A 15,207-nucleotide genomic window follows, 5' to 3' on the forward strand; every position below is an offset into this window, starting at 1 on the left:
CATTGAAGGTTTTGCATGATTGCAAGGATTGTGGTCTGATTTATATTTTGAAAAGGTCATCCTGACCTCAACAAAGGGAACATGTAGATTGGCACAAGGTTAAAGAATATGTTGGAAGACCACATAGGAGGTTATTCTAATTATCCAGAAAAGGGGTGACCCTGGTTTAAACCAGGGTGGTATGGTAGAGCTGAGGAGAAGTGTATGGAAGCAGTAGACTCGGTGATGGGCTAGATTTGAGATGAGGGAGAGGGAGATGTCAGGTTTGATCCCTGGGCTTCTGGTTACTCAGGTGGATGGATGGTGATGCCATTCACCAAAATAGGGAACGCTGGCTCTTCTTCATGGTATACAAAGTCCGTACAATATGGTTAGAAGCTATGGCTAAATGGACATTCAGTCTATGATGTTTGAAGTAATTCTGTATTCAATATGCAGATTCAAAAATAACATCCGATACATGTGATTGTAAAGTGTGCTTACCCAGGTTTCTCAAATGTACATTTATTAACAAAATATATTTGTTAATATTTAAAGGTTAATCAGGGGACTTAAAAAATTGTACTCGTTCATCATTCCATTGTCCTAAAAATCCTGGCAATAATTAGAGATAAGTAGAAAATAGTTTGGAGATTAAGTCACTATTTTGTGGAATAGAAAAAAGTTTTTTGTTGTTTTTGCCATCAGTTATTTTATTCATACGTTAAAAGAAGATGTTTATTCAGTTCACTTGGGAAAAGTACTAATTTGTGATTAGAGTCAAAGAATGCATTTGTGTGTATTGAATGATACTGAAGGATATTCACTTTTTTTAAGTTTATTTATTTATTTAGAGAGAAAAAGAGCGTGTGTACAGGGGAGGGGCAGAGAGAGAGAGCGGGAGAGAGAATCCCAAGCAGGCTCTGCACTGTCAGCACAGAACCCGATGTGGGGTTCGATCCCATGAACCCATGAGATCATGACCTGAGCTGAAACCAAGAGTCAGCCACCCAGGCACCCCAGGATGTTCACTCTTTATTCTGCCTCTGTATGAAGTCACTAAAATGTAATGCTTTTCTTGATTTCTTTTCTTTTTTACCCTGTGTTGTAATCCCACCCCTACCCCACCTTCCCTAGTTGTGGAAGTTTGAGGTGCTGGTTGACATTTTGTAGCAATCCATGCACGGTCAGTACCACTACTGGGGAATCAATAGGAAGTCAACCTGGAATCAAGCACTGAACGTGTTTAGTCTGGGGGCTGTGGGTGACAGGCAGTGGGGGAGTCTCTGACTTCTTGAAGTGATACTTAAAATCACTTGCATTTGTGACGTTTTCATCTGGTTGTAATAGGACTCTGCGACCCAAAGGAGGTTGACTAAACCCACTACCACTAATCCATGATGGACAGACAAGGCATAAAGCAGATTCTTTTTACGTGGAGATGATCTAAGGTTGATTAAATAACCTTTTCTCTCCCTCTCATAAAATATCAGATTTGATCAAAAAATTTCAGAAAGGTTTTGTTTCCCTAGTTGATTCAAAGTGCTTTTGAGAAAAATTCCAGATACATAATTTAATTTTCTCGCATGTAAACAGCTAAATACATGTTCATCCTAAACTGATTTAACACTGTTCTTAATCAACTCTTTTCTAATTCCTCCATTTGACTTATTCAGCTGTGCAGAAGAGATACCCTTTTTGTTTCTACAGTGGCTATCTAATTACATTCATGACAATTAATAACTAATACCATGACTGAAAACAGCAGAGACCCATTTTGATGCCAGCGATAGTGCCTCAACACCGTGTTGGTGTCACTGTCACTGAATTGTTTTTCTTTGTTTCTAAGTGAAGTCCTGATCAGGATAACAATAAAAATGGCTGATTGTTATTAATAGTTCTCACAGACAGTTACTCTGATAAGAGATTATTGTGTTTTATCTCTTTTAAACCTCACATCGCTGTAAGGGAGATACTATTGTTACCCCATTTTATAGATGAAGAAATAGAGGCCCTGGAAAGGTGAGAACCTTGCCCAAGGCTATGTGGCTAGCAGGCAGCTGAGCCAGCATTCCAGCCACAGAGCTGTACTGGAACACACTAGCCTCTCTCCTTTTTTTTAAAAAAAATTTTTAATGTTTATTTTTTAGGAGAGAGAGAGAGAGAGACAGAGATAGAGAGCAAGTGGGAGAGGGGCAGAGAGAGAGAGAGGGAGACACAGCATCTGAAGCAGGCTCCAGGCTCTGAGCTGTCAGCACAGAGCCTGACGTGGGGCTCGAACCCATGAACCGCGAGATCACGACCTGAGCTGAAGTCGGATGCTTAACCGATTGAGCCCCCCAGGCGCCCCTGCATTAATGTCTCTTAAATGAGAGGCATGTAATATGTAAGGAGGTACAGCAGGCAGGGAGGCAGAAGGTAAGATTTGGTCCATGAACACCTCTCAACTTCAGTTCAACCACAGTGTTGAAAGGGGAGAAAGTGCCTCGCTTGGCTACCTCACAGGGTGTTTAAGAGTCAAATTTAGAAACACATTAGGCTGCAAAACACTCTCAGCCAGTTTAGAGATTATCCATCCAGACCTAGTGGATTTCTGTCTTGTCCTTAGCGGGCTGGAGTTCAGGGTTTCGTTCTTTTGGTCCTTGGGGAGTTCTTTTCTGACAGAGTGGGGTGTGGAGGGTGGAGACGAGGCCTGGGAGGGTGAACCGAGCTTCTTGAAGCTGCAGGAGGTTATTAAAAAGAAATCTCATCTCCTTGAATTTTTGAAGCTAATTATCTGTTGACTTCAATGAAGTATTTATTTCTTTGAATTTATATTATTTTTATTTTAGGCTTTTTTTTTTCCAGTATATTTAAGACTTAGGCTTCTTGCCTTAGCTGAAAAGTAAAAATGTTGAAAGTCTCTTCCTCTGACTTAAGGTAACTAGAACCCTGAAAATGTTTCATTTTTGATAAAGGAACGAGAGAAAAGAAAGCATGAGAGAATTCTGAGTGAAGAACTTGTAGCTGCTGTGACGTACCTCAACCAGTTTTTGCCTCCTGAGCACACCATTATTTATATTCCTTGGGATATGGCCAAGTACACCAAGAGGTGAGTAGATGTCCATATGTTTGGTTCTGATATTTTCCTTTTCTTGTGACATAAAGTAGCCGGAAGCTGCTCTCCATGGTAAAGTAAACGTTCTCTTTTAATTTCCTTCATGAACCCACTGAGGGGCTGTTTTGGTGCTGATGTATAATTTGAGTGCTTAAATTAATTGACCAAACTCTTTTCTTTGCCCACCACCGATACCACCTGCACATTCTCTTTTAAGTAACTAGTCACTTCAGGACATCTCTGCTCCATGCTTTCCCTTACAGCCATTAGTTTCACTGTGCCCTGTTTCATCTTGTCCCCATTTGGTCACCTTCTCAGATACCACTTTTGGCAGATCTGGCTTGTGGATGAACCTGTAGTGACTCCTGACTGTTCATAGGCAATCCAAACTCTTAGTGTAGTGTTAAAGCCCCATTCCAGAATGTAGTAACTTTTTCTTTATACCCGGGCTGTTCTCTTCCTAGAAGATGAAACTGCATGCCCAGCCTCCAGCGTGGCAGCCAGGGTCCCATTCCTGAGCCTTTTCTTCTGTGGTTTGACCCCCACCTCCCTGGGGTGCATTCCTACCTCTCCTTTACCTGTCAAGGACCTGACTCAAAACTCTGGTCATCCAAGGAACTTTCTTTCCTTAACCTTACATTGTCCTTTTACTCATTTACTAGGCGTTCATATTAACACTAAGTTCATTCTGAGGTGTTGTTCATTTTTTTAATGTTACCGTATTGTTTTGTACTTTAACTCATTGTACTTTTTTCTAACTCATTTCGTGTGGTTAGATACCCATGCGCGCGCACACACACACACACACACACACACACACACACACACACATTTTCCTAGAGTCTAAGACTGATCACAGGTTGGCACCATTCATATTTATTTTCCAGTGTTTTCTTCCCCTGCCACCCGCACTGTGCATTGTATTCTGCTCACATTTTATGAATGCTTATTGACTTGACTGATTTGACTCTTAAGTAGTGAAAGGCTTTGGGAGAAGCTCTCCTGGGGATGTAATGTGCCAAGATTAAGGCTTGCCAAGAGTTGATACATGCCCTTCATGTCTCTTGCACCAAATCTTGCTAGTTATTGAACACACATTATATTGCAGAAATTAATTGTTACAATGTTCCTGTTGAATGCAAACCGGACATTTTAAAACTTAAATCCCAGGATCCACATAAGAGTGAAAACATATGGTATCTGCCTTTCTCTTTATGACTTACTTCACGTAGCACAACACTCTCCAGATCCATCCACGTTGCTACAAAAGGCCATATTTCATTCTTTCTCATTGCCAAGTAGTATTCCATTGTGTATATAAACCACAATTTCTTTATCCATTCATCAGTTGACAGAAGACCATGGGAGAGGGGAAGAAAAAAAAAAAAGTTAGAGAGGGAGGGAGCCAAACCATAAGAGACTCTTAAAAACTGAGAACAAACTGAGGGTTGATGGGGGGGTGGGAGGGAGGGGAGGGTAGGTGATGGGTATTGAGGAGGGCACCTGTTGGGATGAGCACTGGGTGTTGTATGGAAACCAATTTGACAATAAATTTTATATTTAAAAAAAACCTTAAATCCCTGTCATTACTGTAGACTTTATTTGCTTCTGATGTAAAGATAAGTATACATTAGACCTGTCTCTTCTCACTTTTCTCATTCTTCCTTCTCTCCTCAGCAAGCTGTGTAATGTTCTTGATCGACTGAATGTGATTGCAGAAAGTGTGGTGAAGAAAACTGGGTTCTTTGTAAACCGCCCTGATTCTTACTGTAGCATTTTGCGGCCAGATGAAAAGTATGTATGGTGTAAAAACTTAAATCAAGAATTTTGCTCTTGTGGATAAAAATATTGTAAATATGAGCAGTTTGTATTACTTGAAAGATGGATGAATTTATTTCTTTGGGGAGACAAGACAAGCTGCTCATGTGATTGTGGAATGAACTTTCACTATCGGCATGGGATTTCCTCTGGCGGTTGTATAGACTTCTGATGGAAGCCACAGAATATCTCTTATTCATGGAATAAACATTACATCAGATGTTGCTGCCAAGTAAAATTTTCTGCAATGAATTCTATTTTTCAGCATTAGGGGCAGGAGTTTTTTTCCATAGACTAAATACATTTATGAAATGTAAATTTTTTCCTATGACATTTTTATGAAAATCATGTTTATCACTGTATTATAGTTATTGTTCACAAACCTTTCTTCATTACTACTTTGTGAGCTTCTTCAGATCAAGGATCCTGTTTTATGTGTCTTTTAATGAACTAATGTTATACCTTCCCAGCATTTTATTTTCAGCTAACAAAGTTAATTATAATGGTAAAAACCAAAATACCGCACAGAGCAAAAACCAACTGTCGTGTGTATATCTTTAGAAATCATCCTTTTCTGGGGCGCCTGGGTGGCTCAGTCAGTTAAGTGTCCAACTTTGGCTTAGGTCATGATCTCACAGTTCGTGAGTGAGTTCGAACCCCGTGTTGGGCTCTGTGCTGACAGCTCAGATCCTGCAGCCTACTTCCAATTCTGTGTGTGTGTCTCTCTCTCTCTGTCCCTCCCCGGTCACACTCTGTCTCTCTGTCTCTGTCTCTCTCTCCCTCAAAAATAAATAGACAAATAATAAAAGAAAGCATCCTTTTGTTACAGTTTGAATTTTGGGATATCTGTGACGGTGGTCCTCAAGACCATCCCCAGGATTCTTGATTCATGAGGAAATGTCAAACATTCAGCATATTGTTGTACTCATGGCTGTGATTTATTAATGTCAAAGGATACAAAGCAAAATTCGCAAAGGGAAAAGGCATATGTGGCAAAGTCCGGAGGAAATAGGTGAAACTTTCAAAGTTCTCTCTTAATGGAGTCGCACAGAACATGCTTAACTCCCCCTGCAACCTGTTGTCACAGCATGTGTGAAATGTTGCCAATCAGAGAAGATTATTAAATACTCAGCGTCAGGGTGTTTTATTGGAGGCTGGTCCCCTAGACAGCTTTGCTTGACACATACCAAAATTCCTGACTCCCTTAAGGAAAGAGGTTGTTCAGCAAAACCATATTGTCTCTACAGACAGTTTAGGTACAGTGAGGCACTCTTGTCTGTCGGGGAATGGGAACACAAGTTCCCAGATGCCAGCCAAGGACCAACTGTGTTAGCAGGCCTTTCTGAGGAAAGCAGTCAGACCTGTTAACTCTTTTCTGTACTGCACCTTCTTTTAAATAATTAAAATATCTTGGGGGTCCCCGGGTGGCTCAGTGGGTGAAATGTCCGACTCTTGGTTTTGACTCAGGTTACAATCTCATGGTTTCATGAGTTTTAGCCCCACGTCCGGGCTCAACAGTGTAGAGCCTGCTTGGGATTCTCTCTCTCTACCTCTCTCTCTCTGCCCCTCCCCCGGTCACACTGTCTCTGTCTCTCTCAAACTTAAAATTGTTTTTTAAATAATTAAAATATCTTAAGAAATTAAAATGTTTTAAATAATTAAAATATTTTAAATAATTAAAATAAAATAGCAATTTCATTATATAGTACTTAGAACATACCCCCAGGCATTCATTAGCACATGGAGAAAATAAGAAGGAGGGAAAATAATAAGGAAGTCTGCAAAAATAACCAAAGGTATGCAACAAAACTCCATGAAATAAAGCTAGAGGAGGTGGAGAATCTTAACACTGAGGGAAGGAGGATAAGGCTTGGAAGATTTTATTAGAAAGATCCCCTGCAATTACTATTCATGTCTGTAGAGACCAAAGAGGAAATAGGCTTAAATTAATGCAACAGGGATTTTGGTTGAACATGGGTGATAAATGCCTGAGTTGTGCGACACTGGGGCAAGTTAAGTTGCTTCTTTCCTGGGTTTCCCTGTGTTCTCCGTGAGGAGGGAGAGCGTGGATAGCATTCCATCTTGGTTATTTGCATATTCACTTTCCAGAAAGAATGAAAGTAAGCAGAATCAGCTGGTCATTCTGGTGCATTCAGCCCTATTACTTTGATTCTTTATAAAGAGCTAGTACCAAAAATGAATATAGATTATGCTATTAAAATTTTTTTAAAGCATCTATTTTTAAACACAGGTGGAATGAACTAGGAGGATGTGTGATTCCCACTGGTCGCCTGCAGGTATAGATATTATATTAATAGTGAATAGAATCTGTATTCGCAGTGCATGATGTTTTCTGAAAGTAGTTGTGGAGAGAGATATACTTCTTATTTAATGCCAAATTATTAATCAGGATTTTTAAAAGCCTTATTGCTAGTGTTTAACTCTTACAAATGATGTACAACTAAAATAATAATGGCCTGTGGATTTTTTCTTAAACATTATAATTTTTATTATTGGAAATTGAAACATAAACAAATGGGAAAAGAATAAATTCGAATCACTTTGGAAAATGACCCAGATACAATCACCATATATATTAATCATGTTTTAATAAAAATAAGGCCCCAACCACTGAATATTTGGTTTCTACAATAAAAGAGATCTATCAGGGAAAAAGCAACATATTTTACTAATCGGTACATGTGGAAAATGTTAGTTATCTGTTTTATCTTAAACTCAAAAAGAAAATTCAAATATAGACTAGAAGGTATAGCAATGCCATTGCAGCAATATTAAGTGAGCAGCAAATGTAACCTTTTATAATGTTCTTCATTATTTGTGCAGGAATAATACCCTGCCTACAGCTTTTCTTCTGTTTTTTAAGAAAAGAAATCTAAAGTGGTATAGAAGCAGTTTTGGTCACTGAATAATCGTTGGAAAATCTTAAGGTATTTCTCTTTAGACTGGTGTTCTTCGAACCAACTGTGTGGACTGTTTAGACCGCACCAACACGGCACAGTTTATGGTGGGAAAATGTGCTTTGGCTTATCAGCTCTACTCCTTGGGACTGATCGACAAGCCTAATCTACAGTTTGATACAGATGCAGTTAGGTAAATCTTCTTTTCTGCCTTTTGAGTGCTGGTAATGACAGAAAGCAAAACTGATTAGTAATAAGGAATTCTATGAACTTGTTTCTTCATTTAGCTTCTCAAAAATTATGTTGCTAAAACTATTCAAATTAATTCTGTAATAAATATTTTTATTAAAGACCTGTGTGTTATTGCCATGGTTTTTATTTTTTGTTGGTGTTAATTATCAGTAAACACTATGCTCTTTAGATAAATCCAAAGTGCTTTAGATAAATACAGACTAGTGGTTTAAAAAAAAAAATAAATTCAGACTGCATTAGAAAGAAAAAGTAATGTGACTTCGTACATTTGGAATTAAAAATATAAGGCATATAAAAGATTGATTCTTCATTAAGGATTACTGTGTCTTCACTGCCCATTGGATCCATGGCACTGCGTGAAGTGCTGTTTCTTGAAAATACAATGATGGTTGTTATCGGTCATCTGATGGAGTCATAAAGGCTCTGTTGAGCAAAGAGATCAGCTTCCAAATGGCCAAATCCACAGATACCGCTGCACTGAAAATCTTAACAGGCACGTGAAGAAATACGAGTTTCAAACATGTTTTTAGGAAAGAATATGGTTTGTCTGTCCCAGAAAGGCAGAAAATTCTGTTGTGGGAGATAAATTGATCTGAAAAATCAATTAGAAAGATGAAAAATGTTAGAAGTCTTTCAATAAGGTTAGAACCACCGTGGTCTGGCTTTGATGGGTTACGTTTTTGGTGCCCTTACTTCCTTTTCAGTGTTTTCTTTGATTTTGTTACTTTTTAGATTATTACTATAGTGTATATTTTGCACGTACATTTATCATCAAGAGTCTACTTGAAAGGCTTTTAGGAATTCAAAGGTGGCTAAGTGAAGAGCGTGTGTAACACTTTCAGTAAAATTTTTTAATGTTTGTTTTTCTTTGGTTTAGGTTATTTGAGGAACTCTATGAAGATCATGGGGATACCCTGTCCCTTCAGTATGGTGGTTCTCAACTTGTTCACCGTGTCAAAACCTACAGAAAGATAGCACCATGGACCCAGCACTCAAAAGACATCATGCAGACCCTGTCTAGATATTACAGCAATGCTTTTTCAGGTAATTCTGGAATAATAAGCATTTCTACAACTTTACCTGATGAGCATTTTTCTTCTTTTTTTTTTTTTTTTTTTTTTTTCAATATTTATTTTTGGGACAGAGAGAGACAGAGCATGAACGGGGGAGGGGCAGAGAGAGAGGGAGACACAGAATCGGAAACAGGCTCCAGGCTCTGAGCCATCAGCCCAGAGCCCGACGCGGGGCTCGAACTCACGAACCGCGAGATCGTGACCTGGCTGAAGTCGGCCGCTTAACCGACTGCGCCACCCAGGCGCCCCATGAGCATTTTTCTTCTTATGCATTTTCCTTTTTTAAGCAATCTGGCTAAGTGAAATCAAAATTAAATATTTTGAAAGTTTAAATAAAATAGAATCTCACTTTGAAGGTGCTCAACAATAGATTTGTTGTCTCACAGTTCTGGAGGCCAGAAGTCCAAAATCAGGGTATGAGCAGGGCCGTGCTCCTTCTCCCTGAAGGCTCCAGGGGAGAATCCTAACTTGCTTCTTAGCTTCTGATGATTGCTGGTGATCCGTGGCTTGCAAGTACGGCACTTTAATTTCTGCCTCTGACTTTGCCTGACATTTTCCCCTTGTGTCTGTGTCTTCATGGCACTTTCCCTGTGAGTCCCTCTCTTCATGTAAGGACATTAGTCATAGTGGATTATGGGCTGCCCTACTCTAGAGTGACTGTGTCTTTTTTTTTTTTTTAATTTTTTTAATGTTTATTTTTGAGAGAGAGACAGAGTGTGAGTGGGGGAGGGGCAGAGAGAGAGGGAGACACAGAATCCAAAGCAGGCTCCAGGCTCTGAGCTGTCAGCACAGAGCCCCACGCGGGGCTCGAACTCACAAGCCATGAGATCATGACCTGAGCCAAAGAAGGTCACTTAACCAACTGAGCCACCTAGGTGCCCCTAGAGTGACTGCATCTTAACTGGATCATATCTGCAAAGACTCAACTTCTGAATAAGGTCACATTCACAGGCCCCAGGGCTTACGACTTTACCATATCATTTGGGGGGACACATTTCAACCTGTAACACTCATGTAAGTAGTGTGCCAATATGTTCCTATCTCTCTGGGGGTGGGTTACCATGGAAAAGGTTGAAAACTGTTCTGATGGAAAGAGAGCATCCACTCTTCTGTACTCTGTTATCATTGTCCCTATGATGGGAATGATTATTGATATATAAGGACCAAGTAAAGTGTTTTTTATTTTTTTATTTTTAATTTTTTTTTAATGTTTTTATTTATTTTTGAGGCAGAGAGAGAAAGAGCATGAGCAGGGGAGGGGCAGAGAGAGAGGGAGACACAGAATCTGAAACAGGCTCCAGGCTCTGAGCTGTCAGCACAGAGCCTGATGCGGGGCTCGAACTCATGAATCGCGAGATCATGACCTGAGCCAAAGTCAGACGCCTAACCGACTGAGCCACCCAGGCGCCCCGGGTAAAGTGTTTTTTAATAAGACTGGGGGACAGAGAGAATGAATGTGTAGCTGTACATTATTTAAAAAGCAAGGAGTACTATTAAAAGATAGAAAATGGTCGTGGAAAGATAAGACAAAATTGTCCACAACTGCGAGAAGAACTACTATGAAAGCAGTTATTTTATGAATAATGTGGCTAAAACAGACTTTATTTTGAGAAGCATGGTGTCGTTGGGGTGTACAACTTATTTTAAAAATACAGTGGATATTATGTTAGGACAATATATTTATAGAACCATTCTCTTTAAAGCACTCAAGATAACTTTACAAAACTTAACTTCCTTACATTATTCCTCTGGGGTGGGCAGGAAGATGCTTGAAATTAAGTTGTTAGGAATTTTTTTCCTCTCATTACCAAAAAAATTTATGTAGACAGACAAACAGCAAATTAAGTCAAAAGATAAGCTATGGAGAATTTTGAAACCTACCATCAAATGCTAATTTTCTTTAGATATAAAGAGCCAGTATTTCCTTTAGATGTAATAAGCCAAAATAAAGAGACCAACAGTTTAAGAGAAAAAAATAGGCAAATGAAATGTACGGTTCGTAGGGAAAAAAATGCAATGGATTCCAAACATATGAAAGAAAGCTCAACTTCACTATCTTGGCTATTGTATGTAATGCTCCAGTGAACATAGGGGTGCGTCTTTTTGAATCAGTGTTTTTGTTTTCTTTGAATAAATACCTAGAAGTGGAATTGCCAAATCATATGGTAGTTCTTGTTTTAATTTTCTGAGGAACCTTTGCACTGTTTTCCACAGTGGCTGCACCATTTTACATTCACACTAACAGTGCACAAGGATTCCCTTTTCTCTGATTCCTGGCCAACGCTTGTTACTTGTTGTCTTTTTGATAATAGCCATTCTGACAGATGTGAAGTGATATTTCATTGTGGTTTTTATTTGCATTCCCTGGTGATTAGTGATGTTGAGTATCTTTTCATGTGTCTCTTGGCCATCTATATGCCTTCTTTGGAGAAGTTTCTCTTCCGGTCCTCTGCCCATTTTTTAATCAGTTTTTTTTTTTTTTCAGTTTATTTATTTATTTTGAGAGATAGAGAACAAGTGGAGTAGGCGCAGAGAGAGAGATGGGGAAGGAGGGTGGAGAGAGAGAATCCCAAGCAGGCTCCACGCTATCAGCACAGAGCCCAGTGCGGGGTTCAGACTCACAAACCATGAGATCATGACCTGAGCTGAGATCAAGAGTTGGGCACTTAACCGACTGAGCCACCCAGGTGCCCCGATTGTTTGATTGTTTTTAATCAATTGTTTTGTTTTGTTTTTTTATATTCTTTATATATTTTGAATATTATCCCCTTATTGGGTATATCATTTGCAGATATCTTCTCCCATTCAGTAGATTATCTTTTCATTTGTTGATGGTTTCCTTCACTGTGCAAAAGCTTTTTAGTTTGATGTAGTCCCATTTGTTTATTTGTTGCCCTAGGTTGTTAGGAATTTTATTGTTGGTTTGTGTAGACAGATTGATGCTATATGGGCAACCCACCTGAGTCTCTTTCAGGCTCATTTTAAAAATTGTTCTGAAGCTTCACATATTAGCATGCTCTGAGCTTTGTCTTTAAGAAGTACCTTTGGTTTCCAACATAGCTGGTTACATCAGCAGTTGGAGGATGCCAATAAGGAAAGAAGAGATACCTAGATACTCCCTTCAGGTGTTAGGAAGAGCTTTATAATTATAACTGTCTGAAGGACCTTGATAAGCTCCTTCTAAATTTTTTTTTTTTTTTTTTTTTTTTTTTTACATTTACTTTGGTAAGCTGAATTTTTTTGCTGAAGCTTGTTGAATTTAAATCCTATTATAAGAGGGTGGGTGGCTCAGTCAGTTAAGTGGCCGGTGAAATGGGTAAGCTGCCGGTTAAATGTCCAACTCTTGACTTCACCCCAGGTCATAATCTCACAGTTGTGGGATTGAGCCCCATGTCAGGCTCTGTGCTGGGCATGGAGCCTGCTTGAGATTTTCTCCCTCCCTCTCCCTCTGCCCCTCCCCCACTTGCGTGCATGTGCTCTCTCTCTCCCCCAAAAGAAAAATAAATAAAATAAATCCTATTATAAGAAAGAAAGAGAAGATATATGATACCTTCAGCAGTTAATAACAGATTAGTGTGTGTGTGTGTGTGTGTGTGTGTGCATGCATGCATAGGGGAGAATCAGATCCTTCTCAAACAGATTTAAAAAAAAGAAAAGTTCACAAGGTAAAGAGCCTACCATACTTGGAAAACACATGGAGGTGGCACCACACAGCGTTATGATAGTGCTGTAAAGTAGTGGGACAGTTTCTTTCCCTTTCTGCTCACCACTGGAACAGGGGCATACGAGGGAGAACATTTTAGTTTATCAAGACTAGTGAGACAGCCTTTTAAGGTGATCCTTCTGAGGTTTAGAGTGAATAAGCTGTGTTTGGCTATAGCAGGAAGAAGACACTTGGCAATAATTTTTGTTTTAATAACATTTTAAATAACAATAACTATTCACCTTTCCTGCAACCAAAGCAGTTAAACTTGGCAGAAGAAAAAGTTGCAACTAAGTACTCTCAGTTTAACCCCTCTGCCATGCTTTGAATCCCATCCCTTCATGCTTTCCCTGTAGCTTTCGTTGCTGCACATAATCCGTTTCCCCCTCTCTACTGCTTCATTTCCATTAGCGCGAAAGCACTCCTTGGTATTTTTTTCCTTTTGACTTTTCCTTCCATCCTCAGTCCACAGTCCTTTTCCTTTGCGTTCCTAAGCAAAACCTCTCTAGTTATCTGCCTGCCTGTTTCCTCTTGTATCCTGTTCTACCTGTTCCACTGGGCATTCTCCCTATCATGCCACTGAACCTGTGCTTTTCAGAATCACCAGGAGTCTCCATATTGCCAAGCCAATGGTCACTTTTCTGCCTTCATCTTATGGGGCCTGTCACCAGCTTTGATCACAGTTGACCATTCCCTCTTTCTTGAAACTCACCTGTGTAATATCTCACTCAGTCTTCCTATTGATGTCTCCTGCCCCATTTCTAAACCCTCTTCTTTTCTTTCTGCACTTTTACCTTAGGGGCATCTCATCCAGCTCTTAAGTACCATGCATTTGACACTCACCTTTGTATCTCTAACCTTTGACTTCTCTGTTGAGTCCCAGACTTGTTTACCTAAAAGCTGACCTAGCTAACATCTCTTCTTGAATGTTTTCTGAGGTTTCTGTAGGTTCTATAACAAATTACCATAAAATTAGTGCCTTAAAACAACACCCATTTATTATCTCATAGTTTCTGTGGGCCAGAAGTCTGGGCACAGAATTACTCAGCTGTGTTATCCACCTAGGGTGTCACAAGGCTGAAGTAAAAATGAAGGTGATGAAGTCAAATGAAGCCAAGATTCAGTCAGTGTCGGGAACCTGGGCTCTTACCTGGAGGCTTCCAGGTTCATTCAGATTGATGGCAGAATCCCATGCAGTTAAAGGACTGAAGTCCCTGTGTCCTTGCTGGCTGTTGGCTGGGGTCATTCTCAGTTCCCAAAGGCTCCTTGCCTTCCTTGACTTGTGGCCTACTCCATCTTCAGAGCTAGCAACCATACACTGAATCCTTCTTGTGCTTCTAATCTTTCTGCCTTCCTTTCTACTCTCCTGTTCTGCCTTTGAAGGATTTTTGTGATTACAGTGGACCCACCCACGTACGATACAGGATAGTTGCCCTATGTTGAAGTCAGTGATTAGTAACCTCAGTTACATCTGCAAAGTCCCCTTTGCCATGTGATATAAAATACTTATGTGTGTGACACTAGAGAGAAAAAGGTCTTGTGGACCAGATTTCTTACTACCATGCATATCTTTTTAAAAATTATTTATTTATCATTTAAATTTTAGTTAACATACAGTGCAAATATTGGTTTCAGGAGTAGAATTCAGTGATTCATCACTTACATACAACACCCAGTGCTCATCCCAGCAAGTGCCCTCCTTAATACCCATCATCCATCTAGCTCATTTCCCACTCACCTCCCTCCATCAACCCTCAGTTCGTTCTCTATCATTAAGAGTCTCTTGTGGTTTGTTTCCCCTCTCTCCTCTTTTTTCCCCCTTCCTATATGTTCATCTGTTTTGTTTCTTAAATTCCACATATAGGTGAAATCATATGGATTTGTCTTTCTTTGACTGACTTATTTCTCTTCTCATAATACACTCTAGTTCCATCCACATTGTTGCAAATGGCAAGATTTCGTTCTTTTTGATTGCCGAGTAATATTCCATCGTCTACATATACTGCATCTTCTTTATCCACTCATCAGTTGATAGACATTTGTGTTCTCTCCATAGTTTGGCTATTGTTGATAACGCTGCTATAAATATAAACATTGGGGTGCACGTGCCCCTTTGAATATGTATTTTTATCCTGTGGGTAAATAACTAATAGTGCAATTGCTGGGTCATAAGGTAGTTCTACTTTTAATTTTTTGAGGAATCCCCATACTATTCTCTCGAGTAGCTGCACCAGTGTACATTCCCATCAACAGTACAAGAAGGTTTCCCTTTCTCCACATCCTCCCTAATACCTGTTGTTTCTTGTGTTGTTCATTTTAGCCATTCTGATAGGTGTCAGGTGGACTCTCATCATGGTTTTGATTTGT

The 15,207-nt window shown here is 39.6% G+C and overlaps 1 protein-coding gene across 2 annotated transcripts in view; it reads left to right on the forward strand.

The window, feature by feature from the left end:
• Positions 1-15,207, forward strand: part of FIG4 (FIG4 phosphoinositide 5-phosphatase) — a 135,036-nt gene that overhangs the window by 47,420 nt on the left and 72,409 nt on the right. For both annotated transcript variants that reach the window (XM_086707562.1, XM_025925317.2), the window contains exons 11-15: positions 2,937-3,070; positions 4,754-4,870; positions 7,146-7,191; positions 7,857-8,005; positions 8,942-9,108. In XM_086707562.1, coding sequence (XP_086563688.1) covers positions 2,937-3,070; positions 4,754-4,870; positions 7,146-7,191; positions 7,857-8,005; positions 8,942-9,108 — 613 coding nt within the window. The remainder of the gene's footprint in view (positions 1-2,936; positions 3,071-4,753; positions 4,871-7,145; positions 7,192-7,856; positions 8,006-8,941; positions 9,109-15,207) is intronic.

Source organism: Puma concolor, chromosome B2, assembly GCF_028749965.1.
Source record: "Puma concolor isolate L17-30 chromosome B2, mPumCon1.1.hap2, whole genome shotgun sequence".
In the NCBI taxonomy this organism is placed as follows: domain Eukaryota; kingdom Metazoa; phylum Chordata; class Mammalia; order Carnivora; family Felidae; genus Puma; species Puma concolor.